This window comes from Cydia splendana, chromosome 19 (assembly GCF_910591565.1).
Source record: "Cydia splendana chromosome 19, ilCydSple1.2, whole genome shotgun sequence".
Taxonomy (NCBI): domain Eukaryota; kingdom Metazoa; phylum Arthropoda; class Insecta; order Lepidoptera; family Tortricidae; genus Cydia; species Cydia splendana.
This window is the reverse complement of record NC_085978.1, coordinates 1640545-1668369: the sequence shown is the minus strand read 5'-3', so window position 1 is coordinate 1668369 and position 27825 is coordinate 1640545. Positions and strand designations below refer to the sequence as shown.

The 27825-nt window shown below is 39.7% G+C and overlaps 2 protein-coding genes and 1 long non-coding RNA gene across 3 annotated transcripts in view; 1 reads left to right on the top strand and 2 right to left on the bottom strand.

Moving 5' to 3' along the window:
* The window catches only part of LOC134799941 (uncharacterized), a 159117-nt gene extending 152017 nt beyond the window's left edge, over positions 1-7100 (top strand). Inside the window, exon 2 of the long non-coding RNA XR_010145483.1 lies at positions 7022-7100. This is a non-coding gene — a long non-coding RNA (uncharacterized LOC134799941). The remainder of the gene's footprint in view (positions 1-7021) is intronic.
* On the bottom strand, positions 274-14228 carry LOC134799908 (uncharacterized). The gene is made up of 6 exons (XM_063772346.1): positions 14050-14228; positions 13658-13817; positions 12879-12928; positions 12250-12370; positions 3532-3702; positions 274-626 (listed from the first exon to the last, which is right to left on the bottom strand). Exons 1-6 carry the CDS (start codon positions 14217-14219, stop codon positions 585-587), a joined length of 714 nt encoding a protein of 237 aa, XP_063628416.1. The 5' UTR covers positions 14220-14228; the 3' UTR covers positions 274-584.
* Positions 9067-10563, bottom strand: LOC134800302 (adenosine deaminase 2-like). Its single transcript, XM_063772803.1, has one exon. The coding sequence runs from the start codon at positions 10561-10563 to the stop codon at positions 9067-9069; it is 1497 nt and encodes a 498-aa protein (XP_063628873.1).
* Positions 14229-27825: the final 13597 nt, after the last annotated feature.

Genomic DNA, 27825 nt, shown 5'->3' with positions numbered 1-27825 from the left:
CCCAAGTATATCGAACTTGTATTAGACCCCGCATGTTGAAATGACATTTGACTATAAAAGTCACTTGAATGTCATTTTGTCTCACTCAGTGAGCAAAATCGCATTTTGCTCACTGAGTGAGACACACCCAGTGAGCAAAATGCGATTTTGCTCACTGAGTGAGACAAAATGACTCAGTGAGCAAAATCGCATTTTGCTCACTGTTTTTAAGTAGCAAAGTACCCTTGTTCGAGCTGCTGAGGTGAAAATATATATAAACAACGGCGATAACGAATTTGAATAGGTACCAGTTAATTTGTTTGAAATATATATACCGGTATTCGGTCCCTGAAATGAAGCGTCCTTATCCACATGAAGCGTGGGTTGGGGTCAAATTTTAACGTCCAGCGTTTTGTTATGTCTCCGTGTGTTATTTTCTTAATGTATTATTTTGTGACGTTATATAAATGTATTTTCTTTCCTTCTCTCTTTCTTATGCGGGTTATACACACTCGTCGAGAGACCCCGAGACAGGACGCGTATGTGCGTCTTTAATGGAAAGCCACAATATAGTATAGTTAGTTAGTTAAATGTCAACATTTTTATCAGTCCGGGTATAACACGTTCGCATCTCGACGACACCGCTCCTGTAACAGATAATCATATTTCAGGACAAGTACTTTCATTCATTCATTATTACTTTCGTACATTCGTTTGATTATAATACAGGTTATCTAATCTATCTATCTAATACCTTTAAACGAGTAATTCTTGTTTATTTATTTATATATATATTTCGGGTATCTCGGAAACGGCTCTAACGATTTCGATGAAATTTGCTATATGGGGGTTTTCGGGGGCGATAAATCGATCTAGCTCGGTCTTATCTCTGGGAAAACGCGCATTTTTGAGTGTTTATGTTTTTCGAGCAAAGCTCGGTCTCCCAGATATTAATATATTATAAGCTTTGTGATACAAATTACAATATTAGTTTCACGCCTCATTGTTTTGGAACTGCAATACGCCATGACTTGCTTTATACCTGGCAATTTTTCTAAATATTCTATCAAAATTCTTACCTGATGATAGGTAGCCAGAAAGACATCCAGCCTAGTGATTGGCAGTTCTCGGGAAGTTTCGGAAACAAGAGAATATCGCGAGAAGTTTCTCGAGAAAGGAAATTTCCGAGAAAGTACTTTAAATATAATAAAAATTAGATTATTTGTTTTTTGTGTGTGTTTATATTAGTAATTTAAAGGTATTCGCAATACATTTTAGTTCTTCGAAAACCTTTAAAGGCAAAATTCTCTTCGTTCTCAAGAAAAGTCCGAGAAATTTCTTGAAAATTTCTCGGGTTCATTCAGTACCGTTTAAATGGTAAATAGTTAATAAATAAAACACATCTTTGTTAAACAGGTAAATCGCAACTCGTGTTTTAATTATTTATCACCTTCGTTCCGAATTTTCTAATTTTGCACTTCGTACTACTTTTGTATCGTAATATACTATTATGTATTAGCTACTGGAGAAACACATTAAAGGTTACCTCATTAAATGTATTCCCTGTAATATGGGCTCATCCGAAACACTCCAAATTGATTAATCACTTCAGGTTCTTTCTTTCCTAATTCGTGTTTTACTTCAACCGGACTTTTTTCGCAATTTATCATATGCCGTACCAAATCTTGTGATATTTTTGCATCTATACACTGCATCACTAAATGAACACACGTCTCTGATACATCCATCGTCCGACAAAGTTCTAAAGTACCTACTCAAACGGTTTACCTTTTTAATTTTAATTTATTAACACGTTTGATTTGTCACAACCGTCCACTTTCTTAGCATTGATGACACTGAGAGAAAAAAGCATTTATACCCTTCCCTATTCAAAAAATACATAGAGAATAAAAAAAAAAACACATGCAAATAAAACAATGGAGGATTATTGGCGATAAACGTTATGTACAGGTACAGGAAAGTTTTGCGGCTTTCTTTTGTTTTATAAACTAACTAGGTACCTGAGATAGTTCATGACATGACCATGATTCTCTGCCAAATATTTCAAATCTGTTTTATTAAATATTTACCGTTCATTTAATTATTGAGTTGAAATTAGTCATTTTGTATTAACTCCACAATATTATATTTTATTACAGTTTATCAAAACAGTTTTCAAGTTCTTTAATATGAAACATTTTTTGTTTTATTATTGCACAACTAGCTTCTGCCCGCGACTTCGTCTGCGTGATGATGATGATTGATAAAAACTATCCTTTCTCGGGGCCCAATCTATCTCCATACCAAATTTTGTCCAAATCGGTCCAGCGGCTTAAGCGTGAAGAGTTAACAGACAGACACAATTTCGCATTTATGTATAATAATATCGGTATGGATTGGCTGTTTTACATGAACGCCAAATGTAGTCGAGAACAATTTTGAAGAAATTTCTCGGGAACAAAATTAAATTATCGCTTAGAACGTTCATTTCATTTGGCAGAGTCTTTTTACAGATTTGTCGAAACGGCTTGTTGAGGTCTCTGGGGACAAAAGAGCTGGCAGCTTCCTCGCTCAACGCATAAGCGTTGCGATCGAGCGAGGAAATGCTGCCAGCATTCTTGGCACTATGCCCCAGGGGCCCTCTCTAGATATAGATTTTTAGTTTTTTTTTTTTAGGTTTAGTTTTAGTTTTGTAGGTAGTTCTATATTTTTTTAGGTATTAGTTTTAGTTTTGTAGGTAGTTTTAATTTTAGGTTACTTTTTATTCTAAGTTTGTTATTAATATTGTAAACAGATTTGTTATTACCCAAAGGTAAATTATTTGGCAGAAACCAACTTATCAAGCCAACAGCTGTATATAACATAAATCCAGACTATTTGAGATTCTAAACAATAATACTCGAAATAACCAGTATTTTTTTCTTAAATGTTCAATCCGGAAATTTTCTCCTGGAAAGCTTCTATGGAGAACGTTCCCGAGAAATTTCTCGGAAACTTCTCGAGAACAAAGAGAAGTTGGCCTTTAGTATCGTCTAATTGGTTCGAATACCTTACGCATAGTTTAATAATTACTAACAGTTATAAATTAAAAAATATGAAATTTGATATTATTTTGATTATATGTACTTTCTCAGAAATTTCCGTCCAAGAGAAATTTCTCGAGAATCGCTGAGAATTTCCAGGGGAAGGAATTCTCGAGAACGAGAAATTTCTCGCCGGCATCGTTCGCTCGCATCACTAATCTTACCTGACAACTCACTAACAAGGTAGACAGCTTACCTGATGCTCACTAAATAAGGTAGACAGCTTACCTGATTCTCACTACTAAAAGGTATACATCTTACCTGATGGTCACTAATAAGGTTGGTATACAACTTACCTGATGTTCACTAATGAGGTTGGTATACATCTTATCTGATGTTCACTAATAAGAGTAATAAGGTCGACAATATATACATCTTACATATACTAATAAGGTATACATCTTACCTAACGTTCACAAAATAAGGTAGATATCTTACCTGATGGTCACTAATGAGGTATACATCTTACCTGATGTTCACTAATAAGGTATACAGGCAGCGACTGCGTGCAGAACTGGCAGGGTATGACGGGGTCGTCCATCTCGGCCGCGGGGCGCGGGCGCGGCGGGCGCGGGCGCGGGGAGCGCGGGCGGGAGGACTTCTTGGGCCGGTACTGGGTTAAGTCGGGTCGGCACCCAGTCTGCAAACATGTACCACTATAATAGGATATTTTCGTACTAGTCAAATCAGTTACTTTATTAGAACTGTCAAAACTTGCTAATATGGAATTTATATGAAACGTTACATCGTGACGTCACGCTCAACTACTCGCCTACTTTTTATACTTCTATCCGATTTATAAATAGAACTTGTTTTTAAAAATAACTCTTAGCTCTGTTTTTCTAATAACTATCCGGTGCTTTATTTCATGCATGGTGTAAAATAATTTATTTTAAATACAGTATAATACCGACCGACGACCGGTCTGGCCTAGTGGGTACTGACCCTGCCTGTAAAGCCGATGGTCCTGGGTTCGAATCCCAGTAAGGGCATTTATTTGTGTGATGACACAGATATTTGTTCCTGAGTCATTGTTGTTTTCTATGTATTTAAGTATTTATATATTATATATATCGTTGTCTGAGTACCCACAACACAAGCCTTCTTGAGCTTACTGTGGGACTTGGTCAATCTGTGTAAGAATGTCCTATAATATTTATTTATTTATTTATTTATAATACCCTATTGTCCTTCTAAGAGCCTTTTCACATTGCCCAATTCGATATCGGATGTGGGATGAAAGTAAAATGTAGTACTTATTAAGTTTGATGAACCGAGTTGCATTTCTTTTGTTTAGTAAAATTTGCAAACGAAGAAAAATCACTTCTATATCCTACGCTAAAGCTTAAAATTTTACTGGCAAATTTTGGATTTTTTTTTCTTGCATGGCTGCGCCTTATGAGGCTATGAAATGACTCTTTGAATATCACAGTGCTTTTATAAAAATTGTGCTCTAAGCATCGAAAGTATCGATTATTGAGTTTATCGATATAGGAACTCCCTAGCTTTTCATTTGATTTGCCCCCTAAAATCCATGTCTGTTCAAAATTGCATATTTCGTTTTTACTAAATGGCTCAGTATTTAATTGTTGAGTACAGTCAGCTGCAGAGAAAAGTGAATGTGGCTTTTGGTGTGAAGTTAGCTGCATAAGTTCGCACGGGCACGCGTTTAGTTCAAGAGTGTATTATTATTTAGTCGAGTCGAAAGTAACGAAAGCTCAATTTATTTACGTAAATTAGAAATTAAGTAGTGAATGTGGATTTGTTCGATTGTTGTGACGTTTATAAGTGTTAACAATGGATGAAGTTGTTCCTTGTGACGGTATGAGATGCGTCCACGTATTACTCAACGAAGGCAAGGTAAAATCGTTAAACCCTGTAGAAAAACGGGATATCATTTCCGCGCCGAAACCAACACCCAACTTGTGTATTCTCAGATAAGTCAGTCGCATTAAGAGAAAATTTTGTACGGCCGTTTACAAAACACAAGGATTGTTGGTTTACTCCAATTAAGGCGTAATTAGAGTGACAGAGAAAGAAGCATGCAATTTGCAAACTTCAGTGTTCGCGGTAGGCCATCTGATATGTTTGTAAAATTCGATCTAGTAGTTATAGTAGTACCTAGTATGCCCTGTGCGCTATGATAGCTCGCCGCGATACGCTAGCAAATTCATTTGAGTCCAAAGAGTGAGATTGGACATTTATTACGAAAACATATCTTTCGGCTTGCCTTACTCCGAAACCCTAGGCACGCCACTGTGTGTCACTGTTTATAAAACATCAAGTTTACGCATTTATATTAATTGCCGTGATCTGTTTACGCTAAACATCATTTCCCTATTGAATTCGTCGCATGTTTACTCTACCATACCAGTCCATAACAACCTTTGTGATAATAACTTGATGAGCTAATCTTTTGTTTTATTTAACTTTATTCTTCAGTTTGAATCTGTACCATATCTATCTATCTAAGGCCCACTTGCACCATCCCACTAACCCGGGATTAACTGGTTAAACCTGGAGTTGCCATGGTTACCAGTACAATTTAACACTAGGTTATCGGTTTAACCCCTTAACCCCGGGTTAGTGGGATGGTGCAAGTGGGCCTAATCTATCTAATACCTTTAAACGAGCAATTCTTGTTTATTTATATATATATTTCGGGGATCTCAGAAACGGCTCTAACGATTTCGATGAAATTTGCTATATGGGGGGTTTCGGCGGCGATAAATCGATCTAGCTAGGTTTTATCTCTGGGAAAACGCGCATTTTTGAGCTTTTGTATATTTTCCGAGCAAAGCTAGATCTCCCAGATATTTACTTATAAATGGACGTTTGCCTATTGTTCAATTGATCTAAGTAAGTAAAGCGAAATTTAGGAGCATCCCACGGGCTGTCCCGTACAGACGCACTTATTTCCTGTGTTGCGACTTTTTTTTTCGGCATTTAAAGCAGTCGATTACTTTGGATATTTTTGCACATTTGTCATAGAAAAGGAAACTCTTATATCTGCAAATCTTCAGAAAATTCGCGTCCGTACGGGACAATGGTAGACAATTTCATGGAATACTCCTTTAGACTAGCAAGAACTTGCATGCAATTTTAATTACATTGCGGTATCTGATCAAACTTTTGAATTCAGTTTACCTTAGTAGTCAGCAATGTAACGTAAATTGCATGCCAGTTCTTGATATAGTCCGTGTTTTATAGCATTAGAAAAAAGGTAAACAATCTTGGTGTGTATTTTTATTGAAAAACACGTTTTAAAAATAAGTCACGGCAAATATGTAACAATTATGAATCTAATACGATCATTTATATTCTTCTGCTTTCATAAGTAATAGTTACTGATTTTTAAAAAGCGTTTTTCAATTAAAAGACATATCAAGATCGCTTACCTTCTTTCTAATTGCAGCCTTGAGCTTACCGTGGGGCTTGGTCAATTTGTGTAAAAAATGTCCTATAATAATAATATAATGGCGCAAACCTGTAGTACTAAGCACCGAGGACCGCAAGGCGGTATGGAAGGATAAGCAGCTACACGGGCGGTTCTACAAGGCCCTCATGGGGCCCGATGTAGACCTACCTGCGTCGGTGAACTGGCTACGATTCGGGGACCTCTTCGGAGAAACCGAGGGTTTTGCCTGTGCAATTGCGGACGAAGTTATCATGACGAATAACTACCGGAGATATATCCTGAAGGACGGTACGGTCGACATTTGTCGGGCATGCCGCCGTCCCGGAGAGTCACTCAGGCATATTATCTCCGGTTGTTCTCATCTTGCTAACGGCGAGTACTTGCACAGACATAATCTCGTAGCCAGAATTATTCACCAGCAGCTTGCTCTTCTATACGGCCTTGTGGACCGTGAAGTGCCGTACTACAAGTACTCACCTGCCCCAGTTCTCGAAAATGGTCGTGCCACGCTCTATTGGGATCGGTCTATCATCACTGACAGGACTATTGTTGCCAATAAGCCTGACATCGTGCTGATAGATCGATCGCAGCGCCGGGCCGTGCTCGCCGACGTCACCATCCCCCATGATGAGAATCTCGTGAAGGCCGAGAAGGACAAGTCCAGCAAGTACCTAGACTTAGCTCATGAGATTACCGCCATGTGGGATGTTGACTCGACGATCATTGTTCCGATAGTCGTGTCAGCGAACGGTCTCATAGCAAAGAGTCTCGACCAACACTTAGAGAGACTCTCGCTGGGTGGTTGGATCAAGGGTCAGATGCAGAAGGCGGTAATTTTGGACACAGCGCGTATAGTACGTCGGTTCCTCACTCTGCGGCCCTGACCACCGGCAGCTTGGGCCAAGCCCCGCTGCCGGCGGCACCCTAGGTTAGGTTTTTTATAATGTGTTTATATGTATTTTTTATTGTTTTGTAAGTGTTTTTATATTTTACTTTTATATTCATATTATATCAAACCTAACTTAAGACGAAAAATAAATAAAGAGAATATAATATAATAATAATATAATGCTAAAAAAACGAACTATAGTGTACGCCTCGCTTGAGTGTATGTGTTGTATGCAGGTGCGGGCTATTTATAATGTACATAAACGCATTAGACTGGTAAATACCTACCTATAGAGGCGCTGTAAATGGTTCAAAATACTTACATATTCATAGCCTGTCCAGATCGTAAAATACTTATTGGACTAAAAAAAATTGTTATAATCATGGACCTAGAATACTACGGACGTAGTTTTGCTAAGACAAAAACTGTGATTCCATCATCCACCAATTTCCTAGTATTTACGCGTGACACACACACATTGACAGTTATCTCAATGCCCTCATCCACCAATTTGCCGTCAGACGGATCGCAACGTCAGTGAAGTAAATTTGTCCAAGAAAAATGTAAAATATGCCGGCATGCGTAGTTAAATCCTGCAAGAATTGTACCGATCGAAAGAAAAAAATTGACGGAATTACTTTTCATAGCTAATTTTATCAATTATCACGGTATAGTACATAAAATCTCCATATTTCATTGTTTATAAATGCGAAACAGGAGTGTGACCAGTAAGTTGAATAGAGTAATTTCCCGAAAGTAGGGTAATTGATGCCCTTCTTATTAAATCATTATGTATATAAGAGATGAAAGAGATCATTTAGGATATTTAGGTAAATAGCTAAATTATTGATTTTGCATTTCAAACTAGGTCGGTATGGTAATTTCCCAATAATAAGGAGATTAAAGACGTTTACATGAATAATGTTTGATAGTTAACGTTAATTTGTTATGTAAGGTGAACATACTCATGGTGCTCGACGCGGTCCCAGTCCAGTACATGTCATCTTGAAACTGAAGTCATTGTCAGTAGAGGTGACAGCAAGGTGTCATCTATTGGGCATTAACATGTCGAGCACTAGTACATTTACCTTATATTTATTTTTTGTTTAAAACCAGATATGTTACAAGTTAAATATCATTAGGTATTGAAAATAATATTTGCTCAAAGTAATTGTGCAACAATGAGCATTTGGGCATTTTCACTCAATTGAACACCTTAAACGGCCAGTTAGCAATCGTTTACAAGACTGACGGTCAATGTCAAATCCCATGCATTTTGTCAGGAATGTAACGGTTAGACGTTACTGAAACACGACTTAAGTCGCGCTTAACTTGTACAAGTTAAATGAAAATGACCATTTTCAAGACCTATAAAATCAGTTAGGTGCACACATTTTTATTGAGTAAAACTGTCCTATTTTAATATTTGAAAACAAGGACGATATTGAAATTAATTGTTTCATCGTTAGGGTAGAATTTGTGCTACATGGTATCACTCGTCTACACGCACACTTTCAAACCGTCCGCCATTGCAGTGTCACAGTTTGTCTTAAGTGACATTCCCTCTGTCAAATATATAACTCTATGGTTATAATACTTATTACGAAAGAATGTTATACGGTGTGTAAATACAATACCGGCAAACCTATTTACACATTATCAGGTAAACTAAAATACAACAACACATTCAACAAAATTCACACCATGTCATATTCCTGAATAACAGCGGTTAAAAACTCTAACCACCTCTTCGCGAAAGTTCTAAACAACTTCGTCTTTCCCTTATCATCTAAGGCGCTGTATCTTATAGAGTTGATAGCCAGCTGCTTCAGCACCCGCAAGTCGTGGCGTCTGTTGGTGATGGCCGCGAACGCGACGTAAAAGTCGTCGGTCAGAGGCCGCGCGCCCCACACGCCGGGGTCATCACTCGATAACACGACGGGGAGTCCCTGCGACAAATATGTCACTAGCGGATGACTGCGGACATCCTTGACCAACGATAACACTGAGTTCGATATCACGTTCACCTCCACAGCTATGTCTCTACGGTGCACGCTTTTAATAAGCACAGGATGCTTGATTAGAGAAGTCGCGTGGCCAATCCTTTTCGTTCCCAACAATATGGCGTCGAATAAATTCTCATCCGTCGGCGTACCGTGCTGGTTAGTCTCACCCGCGTGAAAATAGTAATCTATCCCTTTTTTCTCTTGTAACAGAGCTGGCACAAACTCCTTTAAGGTTCGACCTCTGTCTTCGTGGCCGACGAGATCAAACCCCGCAATAACATCAGGCAGCGTCAGTTTCACTGCGCGAGCTTCGTCTAATTCATATTGTATATCTTCGGCACTAAGTTTTCTACTAGGAGATAGTATAATCTTCAAGCCGGCAAAGTCAGGGTTCGCCTCCATGAATCTCTTCGCTACGTTATTATGCAGCGACGCCATGTACATCCTGTCGTGAAATGTACCGTTTAATTCATACAAAGGGTGCAGATTTAATCTAATCTCGACGTACATGACGTTGTCATCATACAGATTCTGCAACGATTTATAAATGTATTTCTCGCGCACAGGCCGGTACTCTATTAAAGAAAGAATCGCAGCTATAGTTTTTCCGAATTGCTCCCACGCTTCATTTTCGTCAGATTCAAGATTTAAACCATCCTCTGGTCCTAAAGTTAACCGCTCTTTTAATTTGCTATCAAATTCTGAAACTTTTTTATGTTTCATTCTCAAATCTTCGACGAGTTTCCATGCGACTGGGCAGGGGTCCTTGGGGGTGGTGAGGGAGAAGTGAAATCGTAAGTGGGTTAAACTTGAACACATGTACAAGTAGTCCTCGTAAGTTAACTTCAACAAGTCCTCAGGATCTAGCATTAGCGAGCCGTGTACGTGCAACGCGGCTCCCTTGGGCATAAGTCGAATCATTTGATACACTCTCGAGCGCCTCATAATACCTTGGTACTGGAAATAGTGTTTATAAAACGGTACACGGCTTATATCTACATTTTTGTGGAACATTAGTTGATCGTTGACAAGCTCCTCTTTGTGTGTGAGACGCTGTTTGATTCCGACTGTCAGTTGGGAGTCCATTTCGATTAATTTTGTTCGTAATTTCATATACTCCTCGATATCTTCTGCTTTCAATTGACCAAGGAACGTCAAACACAAAACGCAGATGGCGATGCCTTTCATGGTCACGGATATTCACTTAGTATACACACTTAATCACTGACGGTCATCGTTGACCTTTTCGTCTATAGCGGACGATTAACACAATGTTTATATAATGTATGCGTTACAGCGATCCTGAGCCGAAACTAATAAGAAGGAGTTGTTTCGTTGGAGGTATTTTCCGTGCGATGGCGCACGATCGATCGATCGATTTGCGGTTGGCCCCCTGATGGCTATGAAGGCCCGATCTCGGACTAAGTACTGGCAGAAGAAACGCCACAGGGTCTCCAGCACCGGTTTGTTTTTTGGCTAATATTTTAAATCGCGCTAGTGCATCACATATGGCCAGTACTTATACTTGTATCATCTCACACCTATATATAGGTACAAGTCCAAGGATGATTCTAAGTCCTAGTTGATTTGTTTTAGCCACTTATGTTTTTATAGCAATCTTCATAGTTTGCTGCTTGCCGTTGATCAGTCCGTCACTTGTGGTTGGTGCAACTGGCTTTTTTCTCGAGCAACAAGCCTCGAACAATTTTATTTTACTAACAAAATGACCAGATACGTATTCTTATTTGATATTTTCCAGTGTCCATAGGAGTCTATAATTGTTTTGGTACTATTGACTTCTTGGGACACAACACTTTTTCTATTTTGACTTCACAATTTTCGTTTAAAAACAACTGTCTTGCTGTCGCCTCAGCCGTAAACAGTGTTCTTAAACAATCCGAATCCGAATTTATATTGTTCCGATTATGCAAATTTAGTTGTTTACTTTACGCGTGTTTACATAAATATTTCCTTTGAAACGTCCCATTATATTCGGTAACACTAGCCTTTTGACTGATAATGTAAACACCAGGCGCGTCTGATATCAATAACGGTTGAATTGCGTTTGATATTTAAAATGAGTTTATTTTTTGACGACCATTTAAATCAGCAGCGGTATCATGGTCACATTTTTATCACCTTTCATGCCATGCGTCACTTTCGCACTTACATATTTGTTAGAACGTGACAGCCATGGTGACAAATGATAAATGGTGAAGAATGATATCATTGATCTAGATTCTAGTCTATTGTACTCAGTGCTATATGTGTCTACCGTTCTTCATCGATTCTCATCTACTCAAAGGTTAACTGGAAGAAATCCCTTAAAGGGATAAGTTCGCCTTTGTACTGCCTAGCCTGTGCCATAAATTTGTGTTTTGTACAATAAAGAGTTTATACATACATACATACATACATAAGAGCCGACCATCTTAGCCCTACGGTTTGGAGTTTGTTTTAAATATGGCAGTAAATATAACTTTTGATATAAGTACAATTTATAATATTTCATTAAATCTGATGATCGGATTTTATACACTTTTACTTACTAACAAACTCAATACGAATTGAAATCTGTATTTGCAATGTATAGATTATGCAACATGTGTAAAATAGTTATTTACGACACAAGTGCGGAAAAGATGAAAATCGAAACGAGTGGCGTTAAATTAAAACACGACCGAAGGGAGTGTTTTAAATCGACACGAGTTGCGAATTACCTATTCGCACGTGTATCGTACAACGTTTTACAGTACATATGGCCCTTTAAACTTTTGACATACGCACGAAAAGTGCGGGAAAATAGGACCATATGTTCTGTAAAAAGTATTTTTGATAGTAAATTGTTTTGTTTTTGAATTTTAAAATGGTTACCTGGTGTAATACTAAGTCGTCGGCTAGTATAGGGAGGCCGCAGAACTCGCAGGGGAGCCGCAGTTCACCGGCGTCGCCGGCGTCGGCTGGCGGGCTCGGCGGGCACAGTCGGTTGCTGTCTCTGATAGACAATAGTTATTTATGATACAAGTTCGAAAAATAGGAAATTTGCAACGACTGGCGAATTTTAAAACACGACCGAAGAGTGTTTTAAATCGACACGAGTTGCGAATTACCTATTCGCACGTGTATCGTACGTTTTACAGTACATATGGACTTTTAAATTTTCGACATAGTTACGTAATGTGCTTATTATAGCACCTGGTGTCGTAATGGAGCACTAGATGTACTGTAAACCATGTTAACACACTGCAGCTGACCTTACTTTACAGTGTTTTTTCAAATGAATAAAGTTTAGCAGGTATAAATGTATAATCAGAAGGAACGGAATACCTATACCCCACAGGTTTTCGATTACCCGATTTAACAATACAGTGAATCACGACCCTGTGTTACAGGCCCCAGTTTCATCATACCAATTTCTTAATCTACATATCTATACAATGCCATGATTTGAAACTTCTACTTTTGAATTTTAACTTTTACTTTAGAATCATTATTGTACTTACATGTTAGTATTGTTGGTAGCATTCGACGCAGAGTTGTATGGTGCTGTTACCTGAAAAAAAAAAACATTTTATACATGTTTTATACTGATCTTGATCTTGGTGGTCAGTTGTACAGATGTATAGTTCGTTTTTTTTAGCATTAGAAAGAACTTGAAAGAAGGTAAGCGATCTTGACATGTCTTTTAATTGAAAAACGCTTTTTAAAAATCAGTAACTATTACTTATGAAAGCAGAAGAATATAAATGATTGTATTAGATTCATAATTGTTACATATTTGCCACAACTTATTTTTAAAATGTGTTTTTCAACTTAAATACACACGTCAAGATTGTTTACCTTATTTCTAATGCTAAAAAAACGAACTATAGCGCATAATTGTTTTCCATCGTTTTTTCTCGGAAACGTTCGTATTTGTCATGCTACTTCCGTCAACCTCAGTACTTTTTGTACCGAGACTGACCGAAATAGCAAGTCACGTTCGGACGTTTCCGTGAAAATACGATGGAAAACAATTATGCACTATATATGTGGCTATTTAATGGTATTATAATATACACATGAATGGTAATATGTATTTCAATAAATAATTACTCGACTAGATGAATTGAATATGTATAGGTAATAAATAAAACATTTCTGTTACTGAAAGCTGTTTCTGTTACTGTGCTAGTTAAGGTATACCTAGTGGGTTCTGCCATCGGAGTTTTTGATAAATGGTCTAAAAAAGCGATTTTAAAAACATTTCTGAACCTACGGCGCCTCAAATAAATCGTAATACCTCGTTGAGCCCTCGTCGCAGCTCCCTTAACGAAGACTTGATCTCACTGAAGCGGTCTCCGGACACCGCGGAGCGCCCCGGCGCGGTGTCGGAGCCCCCTGGTGATGTCGCTCCGTTCGGGGCTCGACGACGCTCTTGGCCTAGTTGGAGCTCTTGGAACCTAACGGCAAAAAACAACAGTAAATATGATGTAATCTTACACGAACCTAATCCGACAAATAGAGAGAAATTTAAGAATAAGGGTCTCCCCAAATTGATCGACGCACTATCGCCAAAAGCCGATAGAAAAAAACCTTTATATCTACGCAATAAGAGCGAAAAAGTCGTCATTCAGCTCGCTTTCTTAACTTTATGGGATATAGGTCGTCATACTTGATAGTTTGTGTACTAACCTGTCCATGAATTGCTGCGCGGTCATAGGCCGCAGGTGGCTTAGATCGTCGATCTGCCCGTCTGTCTCTCCGCCTAGTCTATGTCCTTCAGGCTCTGTGGGTTGCCATACTCGACCTCGCAGCTTGTGACTGTAGTCCTCTTCCAGCTCTCGGTTGTGGAGGGCGTCCATTTTACGAAGCTTGTCATATTCTTAACACTATAGGGATATAAATCTCCATACTTGATAGTTTGTGTACTAACCTGTCCATGAATTGCTGCGCGGTCATAGGCCGCAGGTGGCTTAGATCGTCGATCTGCCCGTCTGTCTCTCCGCCTAGTCTATGTCCTTCAGGCTCTGTGGGTTGCCATACTCGGCCTCGCAGCTTGTGACTGTAGTCCTCTTCCAGCTCTCGGTTGTGGAGAGCGTCCATTTTACGAAGCTTGTCAAATTCTTAACACTATAGGGATATAAATCTCCATACTTGATAGTTTGTGTACTAACCTGTCCATGAATTGCTGCGCGGTCATAGGCCGCAGGTGGCTTAGATCGTCGATCTGCCCGTCTGTCTCTCCGCCTAGTCTATGTCCTTCAGGCTCTGTGGGTTGCCATACTCGACCTCGCAGCTTGTGACTGTAGTCCTCTTCCAGCTCTCGGTTGTGGAGGGCGTCCATTTTACGAAGCTTGTCATATTCTTAACACTATAGGGATATAAATCTCCATACTTGATAGTTTGTGTACTAACCTGTCCATGAATTGCTGCGCGGTCATAGGCCGCAGGTGGCTTAGATCGTCGATCTGCCCGTCTGTCTCTCCGCCTAGTCTATGTCCTTCAGGCTCTGTGGGTTGCCATACTCGACCTCGCAGCTTGTGACTGTAGTCCTCTTCCAGCTCTCGGTTGTGGAGAGCGTCCATTTTACGAAGCTTGTCAAATTCTTAACACTATAGGGATATAAATCTCCATACTTGATAGTTTGTGTACTAACCTGTCCATGAATTGCTGCGCGGTCATAGGCCGCAGGTGGCTTAGATCGTCGATCTGCCCGTCTGTCTCTCCGCCTAGTCTATGTCCTTCAGGCTCTGTGGGTTGCCATACTCGACCTCGCAGCTTGTGACTGTAGTCCTCTTCCAGCTCTCGGTTGTGGAGGGCGTCCATTTTACGAAGCTTGTCATATTCTTAACACTATAGGGATATAAATCTCCATACTTGATAGTTTGTGTACTAACCTGTCCATGAATTGCTGCGCGGTCATAGGCCGCAGGTGGCTTAGATCGTCGATCTGCCCGTCTGTCTCTCCGCCTAGTCTATGTCCTTCAGGCTCTGTGGGTTGCCATACTCGACCTCGCAGCTTGTGACTGTAGTCCTCTTCCAGCTCTCGGTTGTGGAGAGCGTCCATTTTACGAAGCTTGTCAAATTCTTAACACTATAGGGATATAAATCTCCATACTTGATAGTTTGTGTACTAACCTGTCCATGAATTGCTGCGCGGTCATAGGCCGCAGGTGGCTTAGATCGTCGATCTGCCCGTCTGTCTCTCCGCCTAGTCTATGTCCTTCAGGCTCTGTGGGTTGCCATACTCGACCTCGCAGCTTGTGACTGTAGTCCTCTTCCAGCTCTCGGTTGTGGAGAGCGTCCATTTTACGAAGCTTGTCAAATTCTTAACACTATAGGGATATAGGTCGCCATACTTCATAGTTTGAGTACTAACCTGTCCATGAATTGCTGCGCGGTCATAGGCCGCAGGTGGCTTAGATCGTCGATCTGCCCGTCTGTCTCTCCGCCTAGTCTATGTCCTTCAGGCTCTGTGGGTTGCCATACTCGACCTCGCAGCTTGTGACTGTAGTCCTCTTCCAGCTCTCGGTTGTGGAGAGCGTCCATTTTACGAAGCTTGTCAAATTCTTAACACTATAGGGATATAAATCTCCATACTTGATAGTTTGTGTACTAACCTGTCCATGAATTGCTGCGCGGTCATAGGCCGCAGGTGGCTTAGATCGTCGATCTGCCCGTCTGTCTCTCCGCCTAGTCTATGTCCTTCAGGCTCTGTGGGTTGCCATACTCGGCCTCGCAGCTTGTGACTGTAGTCCTCTTCCAGCTCTCGGTTGTGGAGAGCGTCCATTTTACGAAGCTTGTCATATTCTTAACACTATAGGGATATAAATCTCCATACTTGATAGTTTGTGTACTAACCTGTCCATGAATTGCTGCGCGGTCATAGGCCGCAGGTGGCTTAGATCGTCGATCTGCCCGTCTGTCTCTCCGCCTAGTCTATGTCCTTCAGGCTCTGTGGGTTGCCATACTCGGCCTCGCAGCTTGTGACTGTAGTCCTCTTCCAGCTCTCGGTTGTGGAGAGCGTCCATTTTACGAAGCTTGTCATATTCTTAACACTATAGGGATATAAATCTCCATACTTGATAGTTTGTGTACTAACCTGTCCATGAATTGCATATTCTTAACACTATAGGGATATAAATCTCTATACTTGATGGTTTGTGTACTAACCTGTCCATGAATTGCTGCGCGGTCATAGGCCGCAGGTGGCTTAGATCGTCGATCTGCCCGTCTGTCTCTCCGCCTAGTCTATGTCCTTCAGGCTCTGTGGGTTGCCATACTCGACCTCGCAGCTTGTGACTGTAGTCCTCTTCCAGCTCTCGGTTGTGGAGGGCGTCCATTTTACGAAGCTTGTCAAATTCTTAACACTATAGGGATATAGGTCGCCATACTTCATAGTTTGAGTACTAACCTGTCCATGAATTGCTGCGCGGTCATAGGCCGCAGGTGGCTTAGATCGTCGATCTGCCCGTCTGTCTCTCCGCCTAGTCTATGTCCTTCAGGCTCTGTGGGTTGCCATACTCGACCTCGCAGCTTGTGACTGTAGTCCTCTTCCAGCTCTCGGTTGTGGAGGGCGTCCATTTTACGAAGCTTGTCAAATTCTTAACACTATAGGGATATAGGTCGCCATACTTCATAGTTTGAGTACTAACCTGTCCATGAATTGCTGCGCGGTCATAGGCCGCAGGTGGCTTAGATCGTCGATCTGCCCGTCTGTCTCTCCGCCTAGTCTGTCCTTCAGGCTCTGTGGGTTGCCATACTCGACCTCGCAGCTTGTGACTGTAGTCCTCTTCCAGCTCTCGGTTGTGGAGGGCGTCCATTTTACGAAGCTTGTCAAATTCTTAACACTATAGGGATATAGGTCGCCATACTTCATAGTTTGAGTACTAACCTGTCCATGAATTGCTGCGCGGTCATAGGCCGCAGGTGGCTTAGATCGTCGATCTGCCCGTCTGTCTCTCCGCCTAGTCTATGTCCTTCAGGCTCTGTGGGTTGCCATACTCGACCTCGCAGCTTGTGACTGTAGTCCTCTTCCAGCTCTCGGTTGTGGAGGGCGTCCATTTTACGAAGCTTGTCAAATTCTTAACACTATAGGGATATAGGTCGCCATACTTCATAGTTTGAGTACTAACCTGTCCATGAATTGCTGCGCGGTCATAGGCCGCAGGTGGCTTAGATCGTCGATCTGCCCGTCTGTCTCTCCGCCTAGTAGTAGAAGAGCCGGCCGCAAAATTTCTAACCGACTTGATACCACGATGAAATGCACAATGGTTTCCCAGAAAAGTTATGCTAAGTCCGAATTCGATAGTCTGCCACGGCGGAACTTGCCGAAAGTACGAAAAAGAAGGCCACTTCCGGTGCGAAAAAAGGGGCTGATTTAACCCATCTGATACCGAGATAGTAGTTATGGCAGCAGTTAGAAATTTACATGTAGACACAGAAAAGCGAAGTCTGCCACTATTTTTTTTGCCGGAAGTGCTTGGCAGACGCTCTCAAAGGTGACCATCGGGACCCCTAAATTAACCCATCTGATACCACCATGAAACCAATGCCAGTCGGTAGGTATGAACTCTCATGTCAGGAATATATAAGTCTGCCAAGGCTTTTCCTGCCGAAACACCATGGCAGACGAGATTATGTAAGCAAGGTCGCCATCGGTTACCCTACACTAACCCATCTGATACCACCATGAAACCAATTCCATTCGGTAGGTATGAACCCCCATTTTAGGAATATATAAGTCTGCCAAGGTTTTTCCTGCCGAAACACCTTGGCAGACGGGATTATAAGCAAGATGACCATCGGTTACCGTACACTAACCCATCTGATACCGCCATGAAACCAATTCCAGTCGGTAGGTATGAACCCTCATTTCATGAATATATAAGTCTGCCAAGGCCTTTCCTGCCGAAACTCCTTGACAGACGAGATTATGTAAGCAACATCCGCATCCGTGGGACCGGTATACGTGATTACTGTAGGCTTATTTATTACTTTATGCTTTTACATATTTGTATATTATTATGTTATTAATGAAATATATTTATAATTTATTAAACCTATACCTAATACATTGGGAATTCATTACCTGCTTACGGCAGTAGTAGGGAGTAGTGGGTGAGTTCTGGCTCACTTAGCCAGGCCAACAGTCCCTCCCCCTTTTTTTCCCTTGTTGAGGCCCTGCAACCGTACCTTGAACCCAACCTAATGTCATTGTAGCTCAAATCTAACCTAATCTATTTTTATTGCTTTTAGAAAATATTCTAATAACAATTATCTACTTTTGCAAAGTTAAATGTTGAATTCTTTATTTCGCAAAATGGAATTTTAATGTGACTATAATGTATGTGCAATCTACTTAGAAACTGGGTTTAGAAATATAAAAATACACATTTTATATAGGATAATAAGTTTATTCAAGTAATATTCTGAACATATGAGATATAGTAACATCATTACTTATTCTGTGTACAGTGGAGAAAACATGCAAGTTGACATTTTTCGTTTTAAAATAAAGAAAAACTAAATAGTATTTGCCACAAACCGATGTTAAAAAACTTTGCAGTTGTTGGTTGGCATAATACCATCTCTTACAATTTTTCTTCATTAATATTTTATGATACCTTCCTGTTTTTATTTACTTAATTTAATTTTTTACTTTTTATGTGATCGGTACTTCATTTATTTTAGATTTTGGGCTAATATTAGTTTGTTAACCGACTTCCAAATCTCAAAGAAGGAGGTTATCAATTCGGTTGTATGTTTTTTTTATTTTTTATTTTTTTTATGTTTGTTACTCTATATCTCCGTCATTCCTGGACCGATTTTGAAAATTAGTTTTTTGATTGTATGTATATGCATACAGATTGGTTCCGTTTTTGTCAAAACCCAGTTCTGATGATGGGATCCATGAGGAATCGAGGGAACTCCTCAAATTTTAAACGCATACATATAGTGATTTTTGGGTTTTTATCATCAAATTAAGCATACACATTCAAAAAAGTGACATTTGATGAAGTGCAACTGCTGATGATGATCAGAACGGAACTCTTCAACGACGCATAGTTCACGTTTGGCGATTTGTCGTCTTCGTTATGTTTGTTAAGCAAGTCAAGTTTTTAAGCCACATTTTTGTCAAGCTCGAGTTCTGATGATGGGATCCATGAGGAATCGAGGGAACTCCTCAAATCTTAAAGGCATGCGTATAGACATTTTTGTATTTTCATCAGAAAATCAAGGATTTTCATTAAAAACTGGCGCATTTGATGAAGTGGAACTGCTGATGATGACCAGAACAGAACTCTTCAACCACGCATAGTTCACGTTTGGCGATTTTTCCTCTTCGTTATGTTTGTTAAGCAAGTCAAGTTTTAAAGCCACATTTTTGTCAAGCTCGAGTTCTAATGATGGGATCCATAAGGAATCGAGGGAACTCCTAAAATATTAAAGGCATAAGTATAGATTTTTTTTGTATTTTCATCATAAAATCAAGCATTTACATTAACAACTGTCGCATTTGATGAAGTGGAACTGCTGATGATGACCAGAACAAAACTCTTCAACGACGCATAGTACACGTTTGGTGATTTCGAATTTCGATTTTGACTTGGACTGCGACCCGGACTCGGACCCAGAACCGGACTCATACCCGGATCCGGTTCGGACCCGGACTCGGACCCGGACTTGGAATCGAACTCGGACCCGGACTCGGACTCGGACACGGACTCGGACTAGGACCCGGACTCGGACTCGGACCCGGACTCGGAACCGGACTCGGAACCGGACTCGGACTCGGACCCGGACACGGACTCGGACACGGATTCGGACCCGGACTCGGACTCAGACTCGGACCCGGACTCGGACCCGGACCTTGACCCGGAAAACCACTATAATATATATTATATTATAATTATTCTCTTTATTTATTTTTCGTCTTAAGTTAGGGTTTTTATAATATGAATATAAAAGTAAAATATAAAAACACTTACAAAACGATAAAAAAAAAACATATAAACACATTATAAAAAACCTAACCTAGGGTACCGCCAGCAGCGGGGCAAGGCCCAAGCTACCGGTGGTCAGGGCTGCAGAGAGAGGAACCGGCGGACTATCCGCGCCGTGTCCAAGATCACCGCCTTCTGCATCTGACCCTTGATCCAACCACCTAGCGAGAGTCTCTCAAGATGTTGGTCGAGACTCTTCGCTATTAGACCGTTCACTGAAACGACTATCGGGACAATGATCGTCGAATCAACATCCCACATGGCGGTTATCTCGTGAGCCAAGTCTAGGTACTTACTGGACTTGTCCTTCTCGGCCTTCACGAGATTCTCATCATGGGGGATGGTGATGTCAACGAGCACGGCCCGACGTTGCGATCGATCTATTATCACAATGTCAGGCTTATTGGCTAAAATAGTCCTGTCTGTGATGATAGATCGATCCCAATAGAGCGTGGCATGACCATTCTCGAGAACAGGCGCAGGTAAGTACTTGTAGTACGGTACTTCGCGGTCCACAAGGCCATATAGAAGAGCAAGTTGCTGGTGAATAATTCTGGCTACGAGATTATGTCTGTGCAAGTACTCGCCGTTAGCAAGATGAGAACAACCGGAAATGATATGCCTGAGTGACTCTCCGGGGCGGCGGCATGCCCGACAAATGTCGACCGTACCGTCCTTCAGGATATATTTCCGATAGGTGTTCGTCATCATCACTTCGTCCGCAATTGCACAGGCAAAACCCTCGGTTTCTCCGAAGAGGTCCCCGAATCGTAACCAGTTCACCGACGCGAGCAGGTCCACATCGGGTCCCGTGAGGGCCTTGTAGAACCGCCCGTGTAGCACCTTACTCTCCCATGCCGCCTTGCGATCCGCAGTACTTAGTACCACAGGTTTGCGCCAGTTCTCGTTTGCCAAGGAGAGCGGCGTGAGGTTCCTGTCTACTGCCACCACATCACGATGCATCCCACACTCGTTGTTAAGGAAATAATTCCTGAGATTGTACACCTCGCGGTTGTGGAGATCCTTGGCGTTTAGGAAGCCTCGGCCTCCACACTTCCGTGGGATGTACAATCTCATAACTGACGAGCGTGGGTGTAGCATGCGATGTGTGGTGAGCAGTGACCGGACCCTCCGATCCAGGGCGTCCAGCTCGGTCTGAGTCCACCTTAGTATGCCAAAGGAGTATGTGAGTAGGGGCATTACCCAGGCGTTGAAGGCGCGCACTTTGTTGCCTCCTGACAAAAGACTGTTAAGGACTTTTGTGAGCCGACTGAAAAAGCTCGCTCCTCCTATTATAATTATTATTGTTACACGTAAATTTGTTCACGAAGAAACCGTGTTCCGACTCTTCATGCCATTATATTTTTAATTTGCTGTTATTCTCTACAAATCGACACTAAAAGTTCTTTAAACACACACGACACACGACAAATAAAGATCTTTAAACCGAAGTATCAAAATATCAAAATATGGAGTTCCGTTTGAGAAAGAAGCAAAACAATTTTGTCTTTGACAGTAATTGAATTATTGTGTGATTTTGAAAGCTAGACAATTCAAGATTTATATTTTTACTCACAAAGACAACACAGAAATTCAATCTCAAATGTAAACCTTCGAACAATTTCCATACATTGACGACATCACTCAAAATTCTTCTTCAAGTCAGATGCCCGCTGGGGCTGCACCGGAGCACACGTATAATTCTTCAAATAAAAATGACAGCTTGATTTGACATTAAATCATATACGCACACGAGAAAGTATACCAGTAGATAAATTGTATTTCAAAAAATAGGGTACATAAATATCAGCTCGCGTCTCCTTTAAATTTGATTTGCTGTTATTTACGGGTCATAATGGTTGAAAACCTCAGTAAACTATCTTAAAACAATACGATTACAGTCGAATTTAAGTATTATGTTCCTTCAAATCAAAACTCGCTTAAAATGAAAAAAGTTTAAAGACTCATCCTTTACTGATTGGGATTAATTTTCATTTTGCGTCATTTTAAAAACGTATTTGACTTCTGTACGTCAATTAATTTTGATGACAATTGTAATCTTGTAATATATTATAGAACTTTTATCTTAAAATATTGCCTATTAACAGGAAGCGTTATGTAATTCGTATAAGTAATACCTGAAAGTCTTGTACCTAGATCTGTAATACCATGGATTGCGACGAATAAATGATTATGATTATGCCGTTCGTTCCGTCTATATGTATAATGCGTGTACGTGCTGTTCTCTGAAAATCTTCAAGAAAAAATAACGGCTAGACCGGCACGAAGTACTAGCGAGTTTTTGCGGCTTTGGAGACCGAGATAAAGCTTACAGGCCAATACCGCTGTGGCCTGGTTATTGTTATGTATACCTATGTATCGAATGTTTTAAAAAAAAATTACTATAAAAAGCAATGTTTTATTTCGATTAGGTCTACATTTTGTGCATATTGTATATCTGAAGTATTTTCGTACTAAACTTGAAACTTTCGTTGAAACTAAATAAAATAATTATTCCTAATATACAGTCACCTGCAATTTATGTTACACAACACACAACGAAGGCCGCAAAAATATCTGACACGATCTTATTTGTAGAACCATAAGAGCATGTCATATATTTTTGCGGCCTTCGAAGAGTAGGTACCGGTCATTAACACCAACTTTGCCCGCATTTAAAAAAAACACGAATTTCTCAAAAAAAAACACATCGTAATTACTTTTTTTGCTCAGCACGTCTATTGTGATCAAACGCATCAGTTTATTTGAAGAAAAAATATTTTCATCGTGTTTTTACCCATTTTTTTGCGTTTTAGAGGGTGGGCAAAGATATCCGGAGTTTTCGCCAACATTGCCCACGTCAATTTGGTATTCAAATACAGCTCGTATGATGATGATGTCTAAGGATCACTGGTTTTGGGCAATCCTACCATTCCCTGTTAATAACTTAGCGATAAGTGTAAAAACTTTTAAATAAATTTGCTGGGCAATATTGCCTACCCGTTTTTGCTCATTTCCATATAAGGCTCGCCTAAGCATTTTACAAAGGCTAGGGTTGTCACTTTTGAGAAAATCTGTTACAATAGTTTAATGGCCAAAAATATGATTTTTGCTGTGTTTTTCATTAGTTAACGGGATAAAACATCTAAGTAAAGGATAATAAGACAAATTAAATACAGTATATATTTATAAACTTACTTTAGTGTACAAACATAACCTTATTTTACATGCGAAGTTGGGTAAATTAGATGAAAGTGACAACCCTAATCCGTTTTTGGTGGTGGGCAATGTTGGTATGGATGCCAAATCACCGGATTACTTTGCCCACCGCTAAAACTCGCTAAAAATTACAAATTAAAGATATCTTATTGATACTGTTTTAACACCCCCTGGCACTGATTAAAATAACCGACTTGGTTTCACATAACTTTTTGAAGTGAAAATTTCTTTAGCGGCGCTGAGCACTTTTTGAGGTGGGGAAAAAATTATAAACTCGAGACAGCGTAACGCGTAACGCGCTGACGTCATGTGTGACGGACAATGTTATTCACCAAAGAACTTTAGTCATAACGTATCATAATCAGGTCAATTATTTAAAACTGGACTTTTATATTAAGCAATAAAGCTCAATGTTCTAATCTTGTACGGGCTGAAATACGAGGATCTCACAGTTGCTTTCTAACTTTATATCATTCCAATATAATTCAATAAAGCTACATCTTGTCGCGCTTTACCAGCATTTCATGCCTTTACTGGGTGTGATTACACCGCCAGCTTTTATCGCCAGGGAAAAGTGAAACCATTTAATTTGTTAAAAAAAGACAAACATTTTCAATATGCATTCGAAAATTTAAATGAACAATTCAATTTATCAGACAAACATACCACAAATGCAATTGAAGAGTTTACAGTTTCTATGTATGGTATTAAAAATTGCCAAAGTGTTAATTCAGCGCGACTGCTACTTTTTCAAAAAAGTTTTGCAACCTCCCACAATACAAAACATTTTTTAAATAAAGTTAAAACTTATAATTCGAATACAATACCACCGTGTTGGGAGACAATTAAACAGAAAATTCTGAGAACAGCATATATTGCCTCCATGTGGCTTAATGCCACTCAAAAATATTGTGTGAAACTTAGTGCCACCGAGTATGGTTGGACGTTAAATAATGGGCACTACGAACCTTTGTGGTTCGACGGAGAGCCTACTCCGTTGCATGTTGATGATATAGTTATTAATAGTGAAGACGAAGGCAGTGATAATTTTACCTCCGACGATGATGAAAATGATTATTTAAGCTCTTAAAATAATTATTGTGTAATGTGCATTAGCGTTAAAGAAATAAATAATAATATATGCCTCACACAGAACTCACGAGAAGTTAATATTTCCCCCCCATCACCCCCACTTTTAAATTCCTATTTTTAGTTTTTATACATTTTCATGAAAACTGTGAAAGCTAAAATAATAATGTCTAAAAAAAGTATATTTTCCATAAAATTCTCTACAATATTGTCTTTGCAAGTATGAAAAAAAAAACTACTAATTTGTACCAAAAAAGGGCAAAAATTCAACAATATACTTCCAAAGACAATTTGGTAGAGAATTTTACTAGGTAGGTGGGTAGGGTAAGAGAAGTATGTTTTCCAATACTTCTAGACATTTTAATTGTAGCTTTCATAGTTTTCATGAAAATGTATAACAACTAAAAATACGGATATAAAAGTTGGGGAAATATTAACTTCTCGTCGTGTTTATACTTCTATTTATTCTTATTAACGTAAAAGCTATATGCATGCAGGATTTTGACTCTTGGAGGATAATCTGTAAGGATAATTTGATAAACTATATAATCTTATAGTTCTGACACTTATAGACATTTACAACTCTAAACATTATGGATTCTTTTTTGTGTTTTTATACCCGTATTTTTTTATATTATTATTATAGCTTCTTTAATGTAAATCGACATTAAGAGACCGTATACATCTCTAAGTAATTGTAATACGTTAGTTACGTTAGTTTGAATTGATAGTTAAATCAAATCAAAAACTCTACGGTGACTGCTAGCCACCTAGACATGACGTTGACATACTGACTTACTGACAACAGACTTCAATATTAAAAATCGCCGCATCGAGTACGGATTTCTTCGTGCAATAGCAATCTTATAATAATAAGATTAATATTTTTACAAGTTAATATATAAATATCGCTCAGCTCCGCTCCGCCCGCTACAATTACTAAACCGCTTTTGGATATCGTGGACAAGGACGACGGACAAACTGGTAAGTCACCTGCGAGTAAAAATTTTGTTTAGATCCGCACCGCAGTATCGGCTCCAGTTCCCGGATTCTCCGTAATCCTCCAAATTCTAAAGTCCACGACAATCTAACATTTTTGGTCCTTTTCGAACCGCGTATTGATCCATATTTTATTTATTATATTTTCCGCCATTTCGTTTATATTTTGTTTTATATTTGACATTTACATTTTCCGCATTCATTTTTATAATTTCCGCATTTATATTCCAACATGTCTAAATTAGAGTTGGAAAATAAAATAAAAATTTTGAAGAGTAAGGAAGAGAAAATCTTTGAACGTGTTTCGCGTATCTATGATGCCTCAAAAAATATTTCAAGTTTCGAATCGAGAAACAATGAGAAGTTTATGGCGGATAGTGAATCAATCGAAGAATTACGCGTTAATTTCGAAACAATTCTCGACGATATTAACAAATATACGATGTCTCTCATTCCTGGCTCTGAACCTGATTATGCAGCCCTAGATTCTTTCGAGGATATGTATTCGCCAATTAAACGCGCTCGCAATAATATTATTAAATTGTCATCACCGCAAATAAATACAACCGCTTCCGCGAGTCGCAACGACGGTTCCTCGTTCAGGGGTATTAAGCTTCCACCTGTCGAACTGCCGTCTTTCGATGGCCGGACGGAAAATTGGCCCATATTTTATGAAATGTTTAAGGCCAACATTCATGACAATAACCAGTTGTCTGACGCGCAACGTGTGCAATACCTTGTTAGCAAATTGACAAATAACGCGTTAAAGTTAACTGCTGGCATAGTGCCTAATGGTGAAACTTACTCCATAATTTGGAACAGTCTTGTCAAAAAGTATCAAGACAAACGCGCTTTGGGTACTTATTACTTGAACAATATACTCGATCTCAAGCCATGCACAAATAATTCCAGCAGCCTTAACAACTTCATTGAGAAGTATTCCGCGTCTATCTCTGCGCTTAAGCAGTTAGATATCCCTGATTTGACCGATTTTATATTTTTAAGTTGCGCTTTGAGGAAAACGGACTCACAGGTTTTACAGAATTACGAAATGACTATCCGCGATGAAGAAATTCCAAAATATGATTCTTTCATCTCTTTCGTACAAGACCAAGTGAAAATTTTAGAAAGGTCTAATGGTGGTACAGCCAGCAAATCAATTGTCAATACACCAGCTCAACCCGCTAAAACTACATATAAGGCATTTTTAGCCAGCAGCGATACTGCTTCAAACTCCGCGACAAATGAACAAGCTTGTGTATTGTGCAATAAAAAGGATCATTCACACCTGTACTCCTGTATGAAATTTAAAAATATGATATCCCCGCAAGCGAGATTTGAATTTATTAAAAGTAAACATGGTTGTGTTAACTGTCTCAGCACTTCGCACACGATTCTTAACTGCAAATCGCGCCACACTTGCAACGTATGTCAGAAGCGTCATCATACGCTTTTACATTTCGAAGCGAGCAAGACTGCTTCCGCAAATGTTAATTCAACACAGTTGTTTGCTAATGTCAGCAACGCTGCGTCGGCGCCTGCTGCGTCCGCTGTCCCCTCTCCGCAAGGCTCAAGTGTATGCTCGAACTGTGCATGCACACCGCAAGTAAATTCTACAATTAATGCGCAGACACAGCCCGACATGTCAATGTCATCTAATATTTGTAAGATAATTCCGCCTACAAATGCTAGCGTTTCGCTACCGACGTCAAATCCTCAATCTGCTATATTATTAGCAACTGCTCATATCTACGCCAAGCCTTATAATGGTGATGGTAGGTCAATAATTCGCTGTATGATTGACAATGGCTCTCAAAACAATTTAATAACGTTAGATTGCTGCAAGGCGCTTAACTTGCCTGTGATACCGCTTTATAATTCCTATATTAACGGTGTGTGTTTAACGAAAGACAAGATACACGGTTATGTCTACCTAAACATTGAATCGCGCATATATCCAAATTACAAATACTACATACACGCGTTAGTGGTATCTTGTATAACTGGTCCGCTTCCAGAGATTGTAATCGAAACTAATAAATGCGACTTAGCACATTTGGCGAATATACCATTCGCAGACTTGACCTGGAACATACCAGGCAACGTTGATATTCTGTTAGGAGTTCAGATCTTTCCGTACATATACTTGGGGAAC

Bases quoted from the DNA above. Each gene is read 5' to 3' on its own strand.
- LOC134800302 (XM_063772803.1), bottom strand. From the start codon at position 10,563: ATGAAAGGCATCGCCATCTGCGTTTTGTGTTTGACGTTCCTTGGTCAA.
- LOC134799908 (XM_063772346.1), bottom strand. From the start codon at position 14,219: ATGGACGCCCTCCACAACCGAGAGCTGGAAGAGGACTACAGTCACAAG. The intron at 12,929-13,657 runs GTATTACGATTT...TTTTTTTTTCAG, and splicing joins TGCGACGAGGGCTCAACGAG to GTAACAGCACCATACAACTC. The intron at 12,371-12,878 runs GTAAGTACAATA...ATTGTCTATCAG, and splicing joins GCTACCAACAATACTAACAT to AGACAGCAACCGACTGTGCC.